At 36.0% G+C, this 16,182-nt stretch overlaps 1 protein-coding gene across 3 annotated transcripts in view; it reads left to right on the top strand.

Moving 5' to 3' along the window:
* The window catches only part of AHI1 (Abelson helper integration site 1), a 96,466-nt gene extending 81,232 nt beyond the window's left edge, over positions 1 to 15,234 (top strand). For 2 of the 3 annotated variants that reach the window (XM_074896372.1, XM_074896371.1), the window contains 3 exons: positions 570 to 670; positions 10,020 to 10,099; positions 14,065 to 15,234. In XM_074896372.1, the coding sequence (XP_074752473.1) occupies positions 570 to 670; positions 10,020 to 10,099; positions 14,065 to 14,293 (410 nt within the window). In that variant the 3' untranslated portion in view covers positions 14,294 to 15,234. The remainder of the gene's footprint in view (positions 1 to 569; positions 671 to 10,019; positions 10,100 to 14,064) is intronic. The other variant, XM_074896373.1, reaches the window with a different exon arrangement.
* Positions 15,235 to 16,182: the final 948 nt, after the last annotated feature.

Below are 16,182 nucleotides of genomic sequence, written 5' to 3'. Positions count from 1 at the left end.
AATTAAAGTTAGCTTAACTTACCGCCCTTCCCCTTTTTCCTCCCCTTGCACATCCTGTGTTTTTTCTCCTTCCTTTCTTCCTTGCAAAATAAGCCAGAGAGCAGTCTGTAGGAAGGGTCTTCAATGATGGCCTGTTATTAAAAAAAAAAAATAAATAATTTTGAGGCAGTTGTCCAACTGTCCAAAAAACCCTGGTGTATAATTTGTTGTTTCAGTTGCTGACCATTTTGTTACTGAATCAAAAGAAATGCATATGATATATTTGTTAAGTATCAGCTGCATTGTTGTCAGTATGAGCTTTGTTCTTAGTCATGTAAATTATTGTTTTTATTTTATATAATTACCTATATATAAATCACATTTAAATTTAAGTGTACTAATATAAATAAAAGTTAATGGGCAAATTTTGATAAATTCTTATACAAAGTTTGACTTCAAACATTTTTCACCGGTTTCAGTTCACATCCTCTATTTGGCTAGATCTTATTGTCATGATTTTCACATAAAATAGATACTTTCATAATTCTTCAATGGCTGTTATAATGGTGAATTATCAATCCTGTTTTCAGAAGAATATGAAGAACAACCTTCAGGATTAGTACCGGATTTTGCTCCTCTCCTACCTGAAGGACCAAGAGAAGCAGGGGAAGTTTCTCCAACACTACATAAGGTAATAAATTGGAAAGGAAGGATTCTGTAAGTAGTGGTAGAGTGTGTCTTATGTGTGCCAGATAGACTATTAATTTTCGATCCTTTTTGGAGAAATGTATGTGTAAACCTCATTCCAGGCAAGCAGGTAGATTTTCAGCAGATGTCTAACATTTGTCTTGTGTGGAAGTAGCTGTTCCATCATGTGGCAATTAAATATTCTGCCTGCTTTTGCACCATTGTAACAAGTGGCAAATCCCCCATTGACTCCAAGGTTTACAGAAGTATCTCTCACAGCTACCTGATGTAAATAATGGTTGAAATAACAACATGGATTTGTCAAAACCTGACATGCTTTTGGGCACTTGACTGTCATTCTTGGAATATGCATTGCCCACAGATTCTTCAAATTTTCTGCCACGGAATTTCCTTATCTATCAGATCTCTTAGGAAAAAGTCATGTAATAATATACTAATTAAAGACATATAATGTGATCATAAAGCATTACTACCAGACCAGGAGATACACTGCATCTAGACATGATACTTATCAATGGATGTTTCCGTTTAGAAGTCGCTGATGGTTCTCTGACATGTATGACTGCACCATTCCTGTAGGTTGCTCAGGAAGGTAGACTATAGAGACTTGGTAGTTTGGAAGAGCAAAGGAAAGAAAGGCTTTTGTCTTGACTGTATCTACTGTCTCTCCACTCCCGTTGTATACTTGATGGGTTGCAGTTGCATATAGCATTATGTTGTTGTTTACATATCACATACTATATTGTACGCAGAAGCATTCCTGTTTCTGTGATTTTTAGTTAGCAGTCAGAATACAGTATGTACAGAAGAACAAAGAAACAGCAGACAGTGTTTAGTCAAGGAAAAAAATAGGGGTTTGTTGTTTATTTTCTTTTTTTCAGATCTTTATAGAGATACTGCTATGTGCAAGGCAGGCCAAATGACTCTCACTTCTCCAGATAAACAGAGATTAGAAACTTTGCATAGCTCATGTTCCCCTTCTGTGAACTAAAACTCATTATTGTCTTAAAAGATGGAATACTTTGTAAGCAAAATAAAGTTCAATAACTATTAGAATTCAAGATTTTTTTTTTACTCCAGAATCTTTGTATCCTTAAGTGTGCTATCCACAGCTATTCATTTAGGCAAATGGTGCTAATGTAACTACTTTAAAAGTGACTTTTGTTCAGATTTCTTTCAGATGACTTGACTTTTCCATGTACTTTTCTAAAATTGAAGCTAATATATTGCATCTGATTTGCAAAGCTCAAAACGTATGCTTAGTTGCAATTTTTTCTCTCTTTCCAGTGACTTACCCAATTTTTGCTTCATAATATATATTGCAATGTTCAAGGTTAAAACACTCAAAGCTACTTCTATTAACCTTTTTTGTGTAGCTTTTTGGTTTTAGTAAGTGAATAAGAGGGAGGTAGCATTTAATAAATTATTGAGTACAGATTACTCACTTGGCAGCCTTGTGGAAGCCAGCTGTCTTGTTGAAGTCAACTGCTATAAATCGAATTACTACATGTTTTGTTTCTAGCTATACTTGAAAAACAGAATTAATCACTACACCAAATAGTAATAATTAATCTGAAGTATCTTTTACCTCTTGTAGCTGAGAAATTCATAGCCAAACCATTGTCCAAGACAGACAAGGGTGCATTACTTCCAGATATTCCTGTCAAGTCAGACTGCAACAAATACAGGAAAAATTACAACATTACAGGAAAGCACGAACATTTTTTTAATCTGTTTTCTATGTTGCTGGGGGCAAGGAAGGTATCCCAGAGAGAGTATGTTGCCATTTCACACATACCGAGATTAGAAAAGGGAGAAGTACTGAGATCCTTACTGTCATTAAAGACTTGATAATTTTTATCCACATTTTTTTCTGTTTTAATCTAGTAGCAATCTTGTTATTTACTGGATCAAAACACTTTATGTGCAACAACTACTGTTACTAACGTTTACAACCAGTTTTTATTATTCAGCTTTGTGAGAAGTAATGTTTGATTAGTTTTGATTGCTTATATTTTCTCAAGTGTCTATGGTTGACATATTTTTGTAACAATAATTGTTGTATTACTAGTAGCACTTTTTTAGTAACACTCAGTTTTAGTAATAGTTCATTAAAATATTCTTTGATTCTACTGGAATTTTGACTTAAATAGATGGCATATTTAATAATTAGTTGAAATATTTTACTGGTCTATATGGTACATACAGAAGCTCAGGAGGCATTAACAGTAACAATCCAAAACCAAGCAAATATGTACCTTTTTATCTTGTACAACATCTCAGGGCACCACAAAATCATAGAGAGTCCAGAGAAAAGTAATGAAACGTTTACAAATCCTCGAAAAAAATGGTGTAAACGGATATACTTATGAGATTAAACTAGCGAAGAAGGAGCAGTGAAGACAGTCTATAAAATAGTACATGATCTAGAGGTGAATTGGATACACTCTTTTTTTCCTTTTGTTTTTTTTCCCCTTTCTGCTGTTAAACAAGATCAGGGAACATTAAGCTGGAATGGAACACATCTAATATTGGTAGAAGGAAATTTTTATTTATGCCATGCTTAGTTAACCTGGTGAACCTAGCTACTACAAGATATTATTAAATATACACTCTCAGGGATTCATTTTTTAATAACACATTTTAGGCTGAGGTAATGGTTGATTTCAGAAGCATCTGAATGACTAGGAAACACAAATCTGGCTGGTGTTTTTTTAATTTCAAGTTACATAAGGATTGAATAAATCACCAAGAAGATAGTGAGTTGAATCAAATGATGAATCAGATCTCTGTGTAAGACTTGCGATGCCTTGAAGCATAAGGGTTTTGCAAAAGCTGCAAAGTGCTATATGGCAGAAACAAATTGTCACTCAGCTGTTTGTCATAATGGAGGAAAGTTCTACATCACTTTGGCTTTAGGCAATACCAGATACTTTTGAGACAAAGCTGCTAAGACGACCACTGAGGGGGCTGATCGGTTATGGCAGTTCCTGTGTTGCAGCAGTGACACAGCAACTTTTCTTCCTATTCCTTTCTTTTTTTTCAGTATAAGAGCTGATGTAAGGAAATGCCAATTTCTTTTACATGGGAAATAAGAAAAATCATCATTTTGTAATACCATATGGTCTTTGGGTTTTTTGCTTTGGCAGAAAAATAAAGCTTTTTTAAAAAAAAAATCCAAAAATATTTATCAAATAATTAAGTTATTGCTTAAGTTGTTACCACAAGCAGGAAAATATAACTGAATTTTTGGTTGTGTTTGGTTTTTTGGCCACAAGCATGTTTTCCCAAATATTTGGTTATATCCAGGTCTGCTATATCTATTATTCTTTCTGATTTTTTTGAGGAATACTTGAATATTTAACTCTGTTAAGACTGCAAAACACAGTTACTGTGAAAATCATCATAGCATTTACTCATGAGATTTTGCTACCATATGGGACTAAATAGGGCACGTAAAATGCAGAATACTACTATGGTTTTAATTACTGAGAATACCAGATAGTCTAATTAAAAATAGTATTCCAACTGCAGATATTATAAATGCATATCTAGCTCATAATCAGAATTTTATGATGAGTGAATAAAATGGAATCATTAACATTAGAAGAGGGTGTAATACTCAAAATCCAATATTAATCTTTGCAAATAATAAAAAAAAGCTGTAGTTCAAAGAACCTGCTTTCAAAATGCTTGCTACCATCAGCTTTGCATTCATAACATAATAAATTTATGCAAACCTTGTTTTCCTGCCTTATGAGTTACTTAACTCCTGAGCCACAAAATTAGGTCATAATCATCTTTAATTACAACATACATCTAAACTGCCAATAGAAATTTCATGGAGTGAAGTTCTCACTGCACTGATGAAAAATCCCAAGAAATAGGCATAGACCTGTCATCTGTCTGCTCCAGTAAATGCTGTTTTCACATTCCTTAAAAGGCAGAAGAGACAGAAATTCAGATAGGGTTCTATTAGAAACCAGAATTTTGGTTTTGCGAGATGCTGGCAAATCAAAGCTATTTCAAAGTCAATAGTGTGTCTTTTTGGCCAGAAATGTTCTGCTGTCTGTAAAATCTTGTGAATATGTTTTATCATTTTAGATGACCTACCACTCACTACATAAAATGCATCTAATTGGATTCTGAATGTTAAATACTCAATTCTACATTATGCAAGAGTAGTTGGAAGTAGTAACAGATTAGAACAAAACAGTAATTTAAAATTTCCATTAAAAGTGTAAGAAAATATTCTTCCTAGTATATTTATCTTTGGAAAATTATGGTAAAGTATAAAATAATGGTCAGAAGCATGAAAAGAAAAGAGTTGCCTTCAAGAACTACATTATTATTGCACAATTTGGATAATCTATCCAGAGATCATCAAAACTTGATGCCATGTATATTTAAACAAAGTTTGGGATTATCACTGTTCACATAAATAATTCATGTTCTCATTCTTCTTCCCCTACAGTAGGTTGTTGTCAGACTTTCTGAATACTTAGCCTAGCATGTCTGAAAAGAACCTGCCAAGCAACTGATGCTTTTCCCCAGGGCTTGAGCTCTTTCGAACTGGGTGTTTTTCTGGGCTCAAAATTTATTAAATCTAAAAATTTTAAAAGCATAGAAAACATGCTCAAAAATGTTTCCAAAAATACTTAGAAAATCTTCGATTAGTTTCATCAAAAACTTTCATTTTATAGTTTGTGCTGTTTCTATTTTCTCCTTTAACAGTGCCTTTCTTCAGGTTACTGGGGAATACTTCAGTGATTATCTTTTAGGAAGAGGAGGGACTAGAAAGATGTGATAATGCTGATGAGGGAAACACTAAATAATTAATACAGTGGAACTCTTGCAGGGAATAGAGCTGAATCACAGAATCATCTAGATTGGAAAAGACTCTGAAGATCATCTAGTCTAACCAAAGACTTTGACCGTGTCATGAAGTGTGTTTATTTTCAAGGTTCAAAGCAGTTGCAGACCCAAAAATGACATTCAATTGAATTAGAATGTATTATAGTGAAGTTTATAATTCTGAGCTTCATTCATGCCTAGTATGATTACACATCTGTCTTTCTAAAGGCATTGACATCTGGGCTGACAGAAGCTATGCTTTTCCAGAATCAGTCTGTAAAGCTGCTGTGTGGTCTTCCACATAAACTGTTGAATAGGAATTATGAAACAGATACATCTTTGCAAGTCCTAATTTTGAAATATTAATTATTTTGCTTATTCTCAAAGAAATCCTTCTGAAGGAAATGTTACTATGGTGCCATCTACAAGGAATAGACTATTTTCCTTAAATGTTACCTGATGTTAATATATCTTAGCTTTTTAGTTCTGTAGTTTCCTGGTTTTAGGTGTTCTGTTTCCCCTTTAAAATGCAGTTTGTATTGTTCAAATTTAATTACTCTCTCTTAAGCATGTGTGGTGCTACTGTATTTGTAAGTTGGTAGCTCTTTCTTTTTCAACTTCAGAACCATCTCTGTGGTTCCTAATGTGCTCTGTCTCAAAAAATGTTTACACCTGTGTCTATAGTATTATTTGAGTCACTGAAAGAAAAGGTATCTGGTCTATAAGCAAATTAATATCTGTTGGGGAAAAAAATGAAGTGACATCCATAGTCATTTGCTGTAAATGATTGGTCTGTTTAAAGATAGGAAGGATCAGGCTGAGTCACTGAACTGGTCAAGCAGAACCAAAAATACTATTGAGAGGCATTTATACTATTAAGATAGCTGTCAGGAGCAAACTAACTTCTCTCTTCCCCATGGTTTTCTCCCTGGGTCCTCATAGCCTCTTTCTGAACAGGATTGAACTATTTTTATGCAAATTTTCATGCAAAGCTGTAACCACAGATAAATTCCCAGAGGCCAAGACTTCAAGACTGAAAGCAGCTGTTCTAAACCATAGTGCTTCATTCTGAAGTATCTTGCCTCCACTCTTCTTTGCCTTCAGTTTGTTGTCCCTCAAGTAGTTGTCTACTTGACTTGATTTCTGAGACGCAGTATTTGTGAATGTTGAGCCATGACTACAGTTCTCACCCATCAGATTTCCAGTTTGTCTCTCCTAGCCCTGAACAGGCCTAGGATTTTGCAGTTTCAAAGACTAGATAAGGCAAAGTCCTTTCTGCCTGTGTCTCTAGCATTCATGGATGGAGAAACTAGTGAGTGTTGGCTTAGTCCAAAACACTTCAGTGGTTTAGCTGGTTTTTATGGGAAAGATAGAAATTCGTGCCAATGTCTCTCTTGTATTCCGAGCTATGGTTCTACTAGATACAAAGTTAATGCAGTTAGACATAAAGGTTACAGTATGGTTAATCTGATAGGTTTGTTCTTTAAAAACACTAGAGAGGGAAAAAAGCAAGTATAAATTCATTGCATTTTAAATAGGAAGGTCATAGCAAAGGAAATATATGTAATTCCACTAGCAAAGCTCCCTGTCAGTTGTTCATTTAATGGGGAAATGTATGGAAGGGTACCGAATATCAGGAAAGAAAATAATCAGTGTGGTGTGGTGTGGTGTCACAGCATTTCTCTCAAATTTGACTTGTTAAGATGGTTTTGACAGGAGCCATCAACATGATTCTGGGGAATTAAGTATGATGCTATAAATCTTTTATCCATGGACTGTGTAATAGAAAGCAAAATCCAAACTTAATACTGAGTTTAACATCCTAAAGACTAGTCTGAAAAGACACAGGCATATGTTCAGTTTTGCTGTCTGTGACCCAGTGAATCTTTAATTAGATCAAGTTCTCTAGAAACAATTTCTATGGGAGAATTCTCTCATGCAGAGTAGGCTGTAGGGCAAGTGCATTTACTGTCATGGCTTGAATCATCTAACTAGATTGCCTGCACCATTCTGTCCACCTACCAGAGAACTTCTGCAGACCATCAGTCTTAGAGACAACTCTGCACAGCCTAGAGGAAAGCACTACCAAAGATGCAGTCTCAGGATGAGACTTTGTCCCTAGTATTTCCTTTACGTATGCCCTCTGCTTCAGGTTTTGATAGGAAGTGTGTTCTGATATGTCTGATTTGTTTCCACAAGTTGCACAGGGTTTAGTGCTTGACCTCCTGCTGTGGATTCTACAGCAGGAGTCAGGAACTGATATACTTTGTGTATTTAGCATTTAATTGTTTTGCCTTGGTTGTTTCTTGTGTGGCAACACTGAGATGTTGTTAAGTATCAAAAAATGAGCTGTAAAGCAAGCAAGTCTTCTGGAAAAGGAAAGTGTATATTTTATTACAACTTTTATAATAGTAAACAAAGCAAAAGAAACTACAGAAAAGCTAAGCTTTCACAGCTGATATGAACTGATGTTCTCCTTTCCTTCTGGTGGGCTGTACCTTTCAAGGGGTGACAACAAAACTGAACACCATTACTAGTACACTGTACAAAGGAGCTCCTATTTTGTTCTCTGTTCAGTATTTGTTCTTGTGAACAGAAAAGTTCCAGATATTCATAATTATCTGAAACTTTTTTCTTTAAAGCAAACACAGCCCTAATAATACAGTATTTAAGCTCTTCAATCTGAATTAATTTAATAGCTAACACCATATCCATTACAACACTAGGTTTGCTCAATCTTAGTACGGACACAGTGACAATAGTGCAGAGCTCTGGAGCTTCCTGCAAGATCTGCCTATGCATAACAAGTGGTCGAGAGGTTTAGAAATGGGGAAAGAAGAGATCAACAGCCTCTTCAGCCCCTCCATACTCTAGACTTGTGTGGCCTGCTCCTTATGTTAGAGTGTCCTTGATGAATTCTTAGTGTCTAAGTGTTACCACTACCTCCTTAGCCAAATACTTTCTGCCTATTTTCTGAGCCTCCACTTATTCGTTTGCTGTGCTCCTCCTGGTGCTTCATCCCCTTGTTGCACCAGCTCCTTCACTGCCTTCGTGCATCTGCTGCTGACCTCACCTGTTCCTTCAGTACTGCTACTGCTTACTCACGTCACTGGGACAGGAAAAGTAGTTCAAGGAGAGGGCCAAGAGGGTCACAGAAGTGTGTGAGAGAGCCAAGAGAAGGTGGTGGCAGTGCATCAATCTGCTATCTAGTTCCTGCCTCATCACATGTTTGAAAGTTTGTAGGAATGAGGTAAGAAAGCTATTGTACTCAAACAGTACCTGGAGATTTAGGAGTCTGTCCCTGCAGACCCTAGGAATTCTCATTAGTTGCCATGTCAGGTGAACACAGCTATTTGAATGTCTCTGATGTCTGTAGTTGTGTGCTTTGGTAGTCATACTGAAATGCTGAGCTTGAATATATTAAAGCCTATGTGATGAGTTGTTCTTAAAACAGATCATTAGAACCTTCAGTTAGGCAGCTTAATTTAGTGGCTACTTTAATCTTCTAACTGTAAAACGAGGATAATTTTCTGTGTTTTAGTATCTGAAAGTATTAAAAAACGGTCAATTTTTGATAACAGAAGTCAGTCTTCTGTAGTGGCACTTAAGGGAATTCTACTAGACTGTTCTTTGGAAAGGTCCATATTTGATTATAGTATTAGTACAATGTAGAGATTCTGTAATATTTACTCTAAAAGGAGAGTAAAAAACCTGATTCAACATCATTCGCATGGGACTTTCAGAAAAAGATTTTGTTTTGACTGCAAGTGAAGTGAATTCATGATTGTATATGGCAAGGAACCACAAGATTATAAATGCTGAAGGAAGTATTAATTACTTTGAGTTATTCCCTTTACAGCACTCATTTGTATTTTCAGATCAGTGGCATTTTATTTCTTCCTTTTGTGTTTACTTTTACCATTGACTTAGTCTCAAGTTTATTACTGTATTAACAAGGATTTTATATGTGAAGTAGAAGATTTTTCTTCCTAGCCCCACCAGTGCTACATTATTATGTTATAATAGGCTGACTTTTGTCACCTGGAGTGATTTGAACTGCTTTTGACTGAAGCTTGCAGGCTTAAAAAATAGACAAGTTTCTCCTGTTAAAACTATGCAATAAGATGGCTTTTTAGCATTCTGTCTTTACTCATATAGTAGCAGAAATAACTTAATTCTTTACAGACCATGTATTTTAAACTGACTTCAAGCAGATTCACAGCCTTGTTTCTACACATACCTGAAAAATGTCTTTTATTTTATTTGCAAGTAGATTTTTTTTTTTTTTTAAAGCATGGTACTGTTTCCTTGCTTTTAACCACATAGGAGTTAACATTTTATGGCTGATAGACATTCTTTTTCAAACTAGGTATATTCTCTCCTTATTCAGGAAGCTGGTGGGTTTTCTATGTACATGTGTTGGCCCCATTGTCTGTCTTCTTTTTACCTTCCTGCTTTTTTTTTTTTTTCTTTTACAGATGTCACCAGTCATCAGTAAGTCAAGGGACCTAAATTTTAGCTCAGAGCATGACACAGATAGAGGCTCACCTGCAACACAGTAAGCAAGAAATACTTAAAACAATTTGCAGTGTTATTTCTACAACTGCTGTTAGAAAACTGTGAGAAATGTGGGAAGGGTTATTTTGTTTTAGCAAGCAGAACAAGAAGTTAGCTTCAGGATAATCATTTTAAAAATACTTCACAGCTGAAACATGAAGGAAATGAGTTTGTATGTATGTACACATACATGCATACACACGTGGACTATAATGAATATGAGAATCAAAACTTGGGGATATGGGATTGCCCTTGGCATCCCTTAGCTATGTATTAGGCTTTATTGCTACAAACTGCAAACTGTTTTTGCACCTTCTAAAACTTAGTTAATGTAAATTGCAAAAAGTTGTCATGTACTGAGAGGATGCAAGCTAGCATCTTTGATTGTGACACTTGCATTTTTTAAAGATTGTATGTATTCGTTGTGTGAAAGCTGTAAGCAGATAAGATCTCAACATTTTGAACAAGAGCTTCCACAATATCTTTAGCTATTGCAACCATTTATACTTCAAAAAATACATCTGAAAATACTTCCTGTGTTTGCCATTACAGGTATCTGTCATCTAAGCAAAGTTATTTCACTGATCGTTTTCCAGACTGGTCCCTTCCCCATATAAATAATCTGTGCATATGCAGTGTAGATGCAGATACATACCTAATTTTAACTTATCTTTAAGTCTTAATTTTCTGTCTCCAGCTGTATCTAGATTTGAAAATAAATTGTGAATGGAAAGTTTAACCCTCAGATAAAATGAGGAATGGGCTGTATAACTACACGTGACAGAATTCAACATTGAATTTGGGCCATAATTATTCTGATAGGATGTACATTAAGGAAGGAAATGCCTTAAAAGCACAGTTACTGTAATGGTTGATACAGTCTGTTAGAAGCCAGTATCAAAAATTTGGTATGACTCAACTCTGTTAGTAGAACTCAGGGCATCCACTGAAGAATGTGGGACCAGAGATTTAAAATGTGGAATCACAAATTATTTAATCAAATTAAAGAGTTTGAAATACTCATTTTAATGAAAACTAAGGCTGTCCTGAGAAGAGGTCACTTTGAAGCGTCATGCTGAAGAAGCAGAGACTCAAACCTGCTTCAGTTACTTTTGAGAAAGGTGGGAGAAGACACCTACATGCCTGTGTCACTGGAATGTGCTCCCTCCACCTGAACTACAGGGAGCGGGAGCATCATGGAGATACCAGTCTGAAGTCATGCCTCATGTCGTTGCTGTCCTATCTGGGCAAAGAGCAGTGTTGCAGAGCCTCACTCACAAACTTTCAGGGTACTGAGCTGTTTATACCTGATGATTAGTGAGGGAGAGTGAAAGATGCCATGAGGTAGCATTCGATGCTGTACCTTGTCAGGGAGAACTAATTTGAAAGAGAGCAAGGTAGACATGTCAGTCCTACACAGTGCTCTATTTTCCTTCCATGTACAGGACATTCTAGCCTTTATTATGTTTTTGCTGCATTTTTCCCTAGTGCTTGTGTTTTGTCTGACGTGGATGTGGCACTGCATGTTTTAAGATCAGAATACAAATCTGAGTAATGGCTCTTCCTGATCTAAAACTTGAATCTGAAAGTATGTACTTTGCAAGCTTTTCCATGAACTAGAACATAATGAAATGTGATGCGCTTGTTTTTGTAATTGCAGCAATGACTGCACATACCAAGTTTTTTTTGGAAGAGACTACAAGTTTTTGCCTTATTTTGAGAGCCAGAAGACAGAAGGATCTTCTGGCATTTCTGATTACACTAGTTTGAAAGACTGTTCTATATTTCTATTCATAGGCTACCTTTATAGTACAGATTAGATAAATAAATGAAACATCTCAGAAACATGGCTGCATCTTTCTCATGAAAACTCTGACTTACTTGTACCTAAAACCGTGACCTGCAGGGACTGTGACACAACTCTAGTTTTCTTGTTCACTGCAGTTGATGCATCCTGAAATATCCTTAAAAACTGACACGCACGCAAGTGTTGTGATCTTAACTGGAAAAGTTTTCTATTTTAGCATCTAAAAGCAGTATCAACAGGACTTGAGATCCAGTCCAATCTATATTTAAATAGTTGCTCCACCTAAAACATTGTTATCTTCCTGTTTTCTGTGAAAATACACTTAATATCTGTGCCACATGCTAGTATATGGTAGGAATTACACTGTAAATAAACTCTGTAAGAATCAAGTGAGATGTGATTACCAAGTATGCACTTTCACTATGGAGAAATGAAACTGTTAGCACCTGCACAACTCACTATACCTTTCTTTGAGCCTCCAAAAGAATGGTTGCTGTTTTGCCTGCTAGAACAATATTCATTATGGCCACAATACCAGCTGTAAAAGAAAGTGAATGGCAAACCCTTGTGACATGTCTGTCTTTCAGAATTTCTAGATGGAAAATATGGTTTTGCAATAGGAAAACAAATTTTATCCAAGTTGTTAGTAGATTTTTATCTTAGCCAAGCAGTTAACCTATCTTCTGCAGACTCTAGAAGAAACAGAGAAATGTTCACATAACAGATGCTAAGTGAACTAAGGTTTTTATCTAGGTACCTCAAACATTTGAGAGAGCATCACATCTGATGCTCAAATAATCAAAAGATGAAAACTACTAATCAAAATGTGAGTAGCTTTATACTGAAAATCTGCATACCATCCTCACCCTTCGAATACTAATGATTAGATACTATTTGTCGGTACAGACATTTCCTTAGAAATATTCCCATTGTACAGTTTTGTTGAGCTACACTAGGTAGTGCTCTCTGCATAAATTTAAAAGTGATTACGCGTGAGACCCAGCTGATCACTCAGTTTGGTAGATTGGTACTTATATTACTGATGAAATATGATCTAGTAGCCCGGTTTCCCCGTGCAGCAGTACTTCTCAAATTGTTCCAGGAATTCTAATGCAGAGGGTCTTAAACTCTAGAACTTTTTCTTGGGATGTTCCAGCGTTAGAGGTGCAGCAGTTCGTGTATTCATGAATACACAACTAAGCTTAAAAAAAATTCAAACCATATAGTTATCAGTCCATTAGCAAGGCTGATGTGTAAACTTTTTCATCTATAAAATATGATTACATTAGGACGGTATCACCAACAGTAATGCTCTTGCCAGGACCCTTTTTGGAGAAACTGCACACATCTCATTACATTCTTTAGTCTTGAATCATCCACTTGCTTATGTGTTTCAGCAGCGCTCAAGATCACAAACCAAGACCTCTTTGTGCTAGTCACAATACATATTTTGAACATATTTATAGTTACATAAAGTTTTACATATTTATAGTTAAAGAAAGTTGCTTCTGTCTGGAGTGGGAATTTGTGGTAGAAGTGGTGTAACATCTCCGTAATCCCTGGCATCATCTGCAAGACCACTCTAATTCCCTTGTTAAAAGCACTGACTGGGGAAGATTCAGGAGCCTGAATGATGCTTTTGGCATTGTATTAACTCTGATAAGCATAAATGGACGTTAAAGTGATTTCTGATTCTGTAAATCTGTCATAGCTCGGATAAATTAAAATGGAAACTTTGCCTGCCTGTCTTATTCTTGTTGAATAAATAACCCAGGAATCTCTCTTAAATTGCAAGTATTTTGGTATTTGAGCTTAGGAAAGAAAAAGAGTGAAATAGCTTTTATGAGAACAGGAGACTGGTAACTTGTATTTTTTTAATTGCATCTGTTGACTATTGATCAGGACTGCTGATTTTTAAGATCACAAGCAGTGCTATGATATGTTAAAAAGCAGACTAGTGGAGTGGTCTCCTCTTTTGTCTTCATAGTTTTTCTGTCTTTGTTCTGCTGTGGAATGGTAGTTTCTGTAGCTGTTTCAGTATTGTATTCAAGGGGGACAGGCAGACAATTGCTCTAACACATCAGCTGTGTGTGGAAAAAGCTCTAAATTTGGACTAACTTTGTGTTTCTTTTACTCTTTTTATAACCACTTTCCTCTAGAGGTGCAAAGAAAAAGAAGAAAAAGATACAGAGGAATGAGAGAGAAAATCAGCACAACTTCATGGGTCTTGATACTCCTGTATCATCAGTTACAGCTAATGGTGTTGAAAATGAACCCACAGCTCATGGTGTAGAACTGAAGAAGAAGAAAAAGGCAGTGAGAGGCTCAAACTTAAGCACAAGCGGAAAGATAAATACGGCCTTTGAGCCTGAATGCTATGAGGTATAGTCATCATTTAATTCCAGATACTGGTGTGATATTCAGTGTACGTGTTGAAGGTTGCAACTATGATTTTACTTCCAGGATTAACAAGAAATAACAAAATTAAAATACTCAGATGTGCAAGATGACGCCAGCTGTGACTTACTAATGGCGTAAACATGTTTTGGCAGACTTTTGCCCTGGGTTCCTTGAAATCAACAGAACTTGAATGTTCAACTCCTCACCAGACTGGTAGAATTTCCATTTTTCATGAGAACCCTACTTATAAATAAAATGTTAATCAATTTAATGTCTGATTGCACCTTAGACATTTCTATGAAGTGTAGATCAATCCATTGGGAGCAGAGAATCAAAGTGAAGAAATGTCATCTTGAGCAAAACAAGCTCAACCACTACCTAAGTTATTAAATTAGCACTTTAAAATGTGTTGTAAGTAAAATAAAGGACTGTTCAGAACAGTAAAATTCCAAAGGAACACTGACATTACAGTGTACCTGAAAACATAAGGTTTTTAAAAGCATTTTCCTGACATCAAATACTCCCTTGGACTGCATTTTGCAGCTCTAAACCAAACTGTTGAGTAGCTACCTATGCAGCTACACTCTTCAGTGGGACTACTCCTGCTTACCAATGTAAATAAGTGTTGAAAATTCCAGGCAGTTATATTTTTCAAATGAGGTTTTCTGCACATAATAAAGATGCATTGCAGTTCTGTCAGAATTCCTGACTGCTTTGGCAGCAGTCTTGCCAAATACACTTTCTTTTGTCTGGATGAAATATTTCATATTGAACTGTGCTATTTGTTTTACTTGTAGTCCTTATTCACTTGTGTCATTGATCTATTTTTTTACTTGAGTATTATGTTGTAAACTTTTACTAATGACTTCAGTAATTATCTACAGTGCTAAATAATTTATGTTTTATATTAAACGAAACACTTTCTACCAGTTAGTGTTGGTATTTTTTCTGGCTGATGATGTCCAGTTTATTTTTACTCTGCTAGGAAATTCTTCCTCCTCCCCCTCTGAAGCAATAAATAACATAAAATTAGAAAGCCCTTATTTAGTAGACAAGGCACTTGATTCCATTAAAAAAAGAAGTGAGAATAACAGTGTTGGGCACTGATGTGTGAAATGCACCCAGATGCAGAACACTAGTTGCTATATATTGTAATATCTTCCCTGCACATGTTTGAAAGCCAGAAAAATCTGTAAACTTTTGAGTAAAGTATGGCAGCAAGTACTCTTTTTTGGCCCCACTGGTAAACATTCTTTGCTGAATTCTAGCTTTGCTTTGCTTAGAGCATGTGTATGGAGTCCTCTCCTGAATGGGCTTGCATACATGTACTGGAAACTTTTTAATGTCTCTTTCCCCAGTGAGAAGTGGTGTAATCTTAGTCCTGGGTCTGCCTGATTCTAGCAAGGCTCCTAGCATCTTACCTCTCTGCTTTTGCAATGCATTCTAGCTCATTGTTCTGTATGACTTAATCTGTGGGATTTAAAGATTTTGTAAAAGAGAAAAATCTCAACATTTTACATTTCCTAAAATGTCCTGGGTCACATTTTAAATAAGAGCAGAGCATGACATCAGGTTCCACGTCAGGGAGAGCTGAGTGGTAGCCAAGATCTGGGAGCTCATTGGAAAGCATTGTAAAATGTTAATTTGGCATTGTGGACACTGAAGACAGAAATAACACTTCAGATAAACACCACAGAGAGATGGTAGTTCTAATCAAAGGCACAGCACCTCCTTTCATGCTTGCGAACTAGGGCTCCAATTATGTTCACTGCTCTGAAGCTGAATAGAGCTGCTTTGCCACACTTTCCAAATTGAGAGGAGAGGCAGCATTAGTGTCTTCCAAGGCACAGTTCCAAATAACAATTAAGCAGAAGGAA

This window comes from Athene noctua, chromosome 1, assembly GCF_965140245.1.
Source record: "Athene noctua chromosome 1, bAthNoc1.hap1.1, whole genome shotgun sequence".
NCBI lineage: Eukaryota > Metazoa > Chordata > Aves > Strigiformes > Strigidae > Athene > Athene noctua.
The sequence above is the reverse complement of the archived record's forward strand: the minus strand, read 5'-3'. Positions and strand labels throughout refer to the sequence as shown.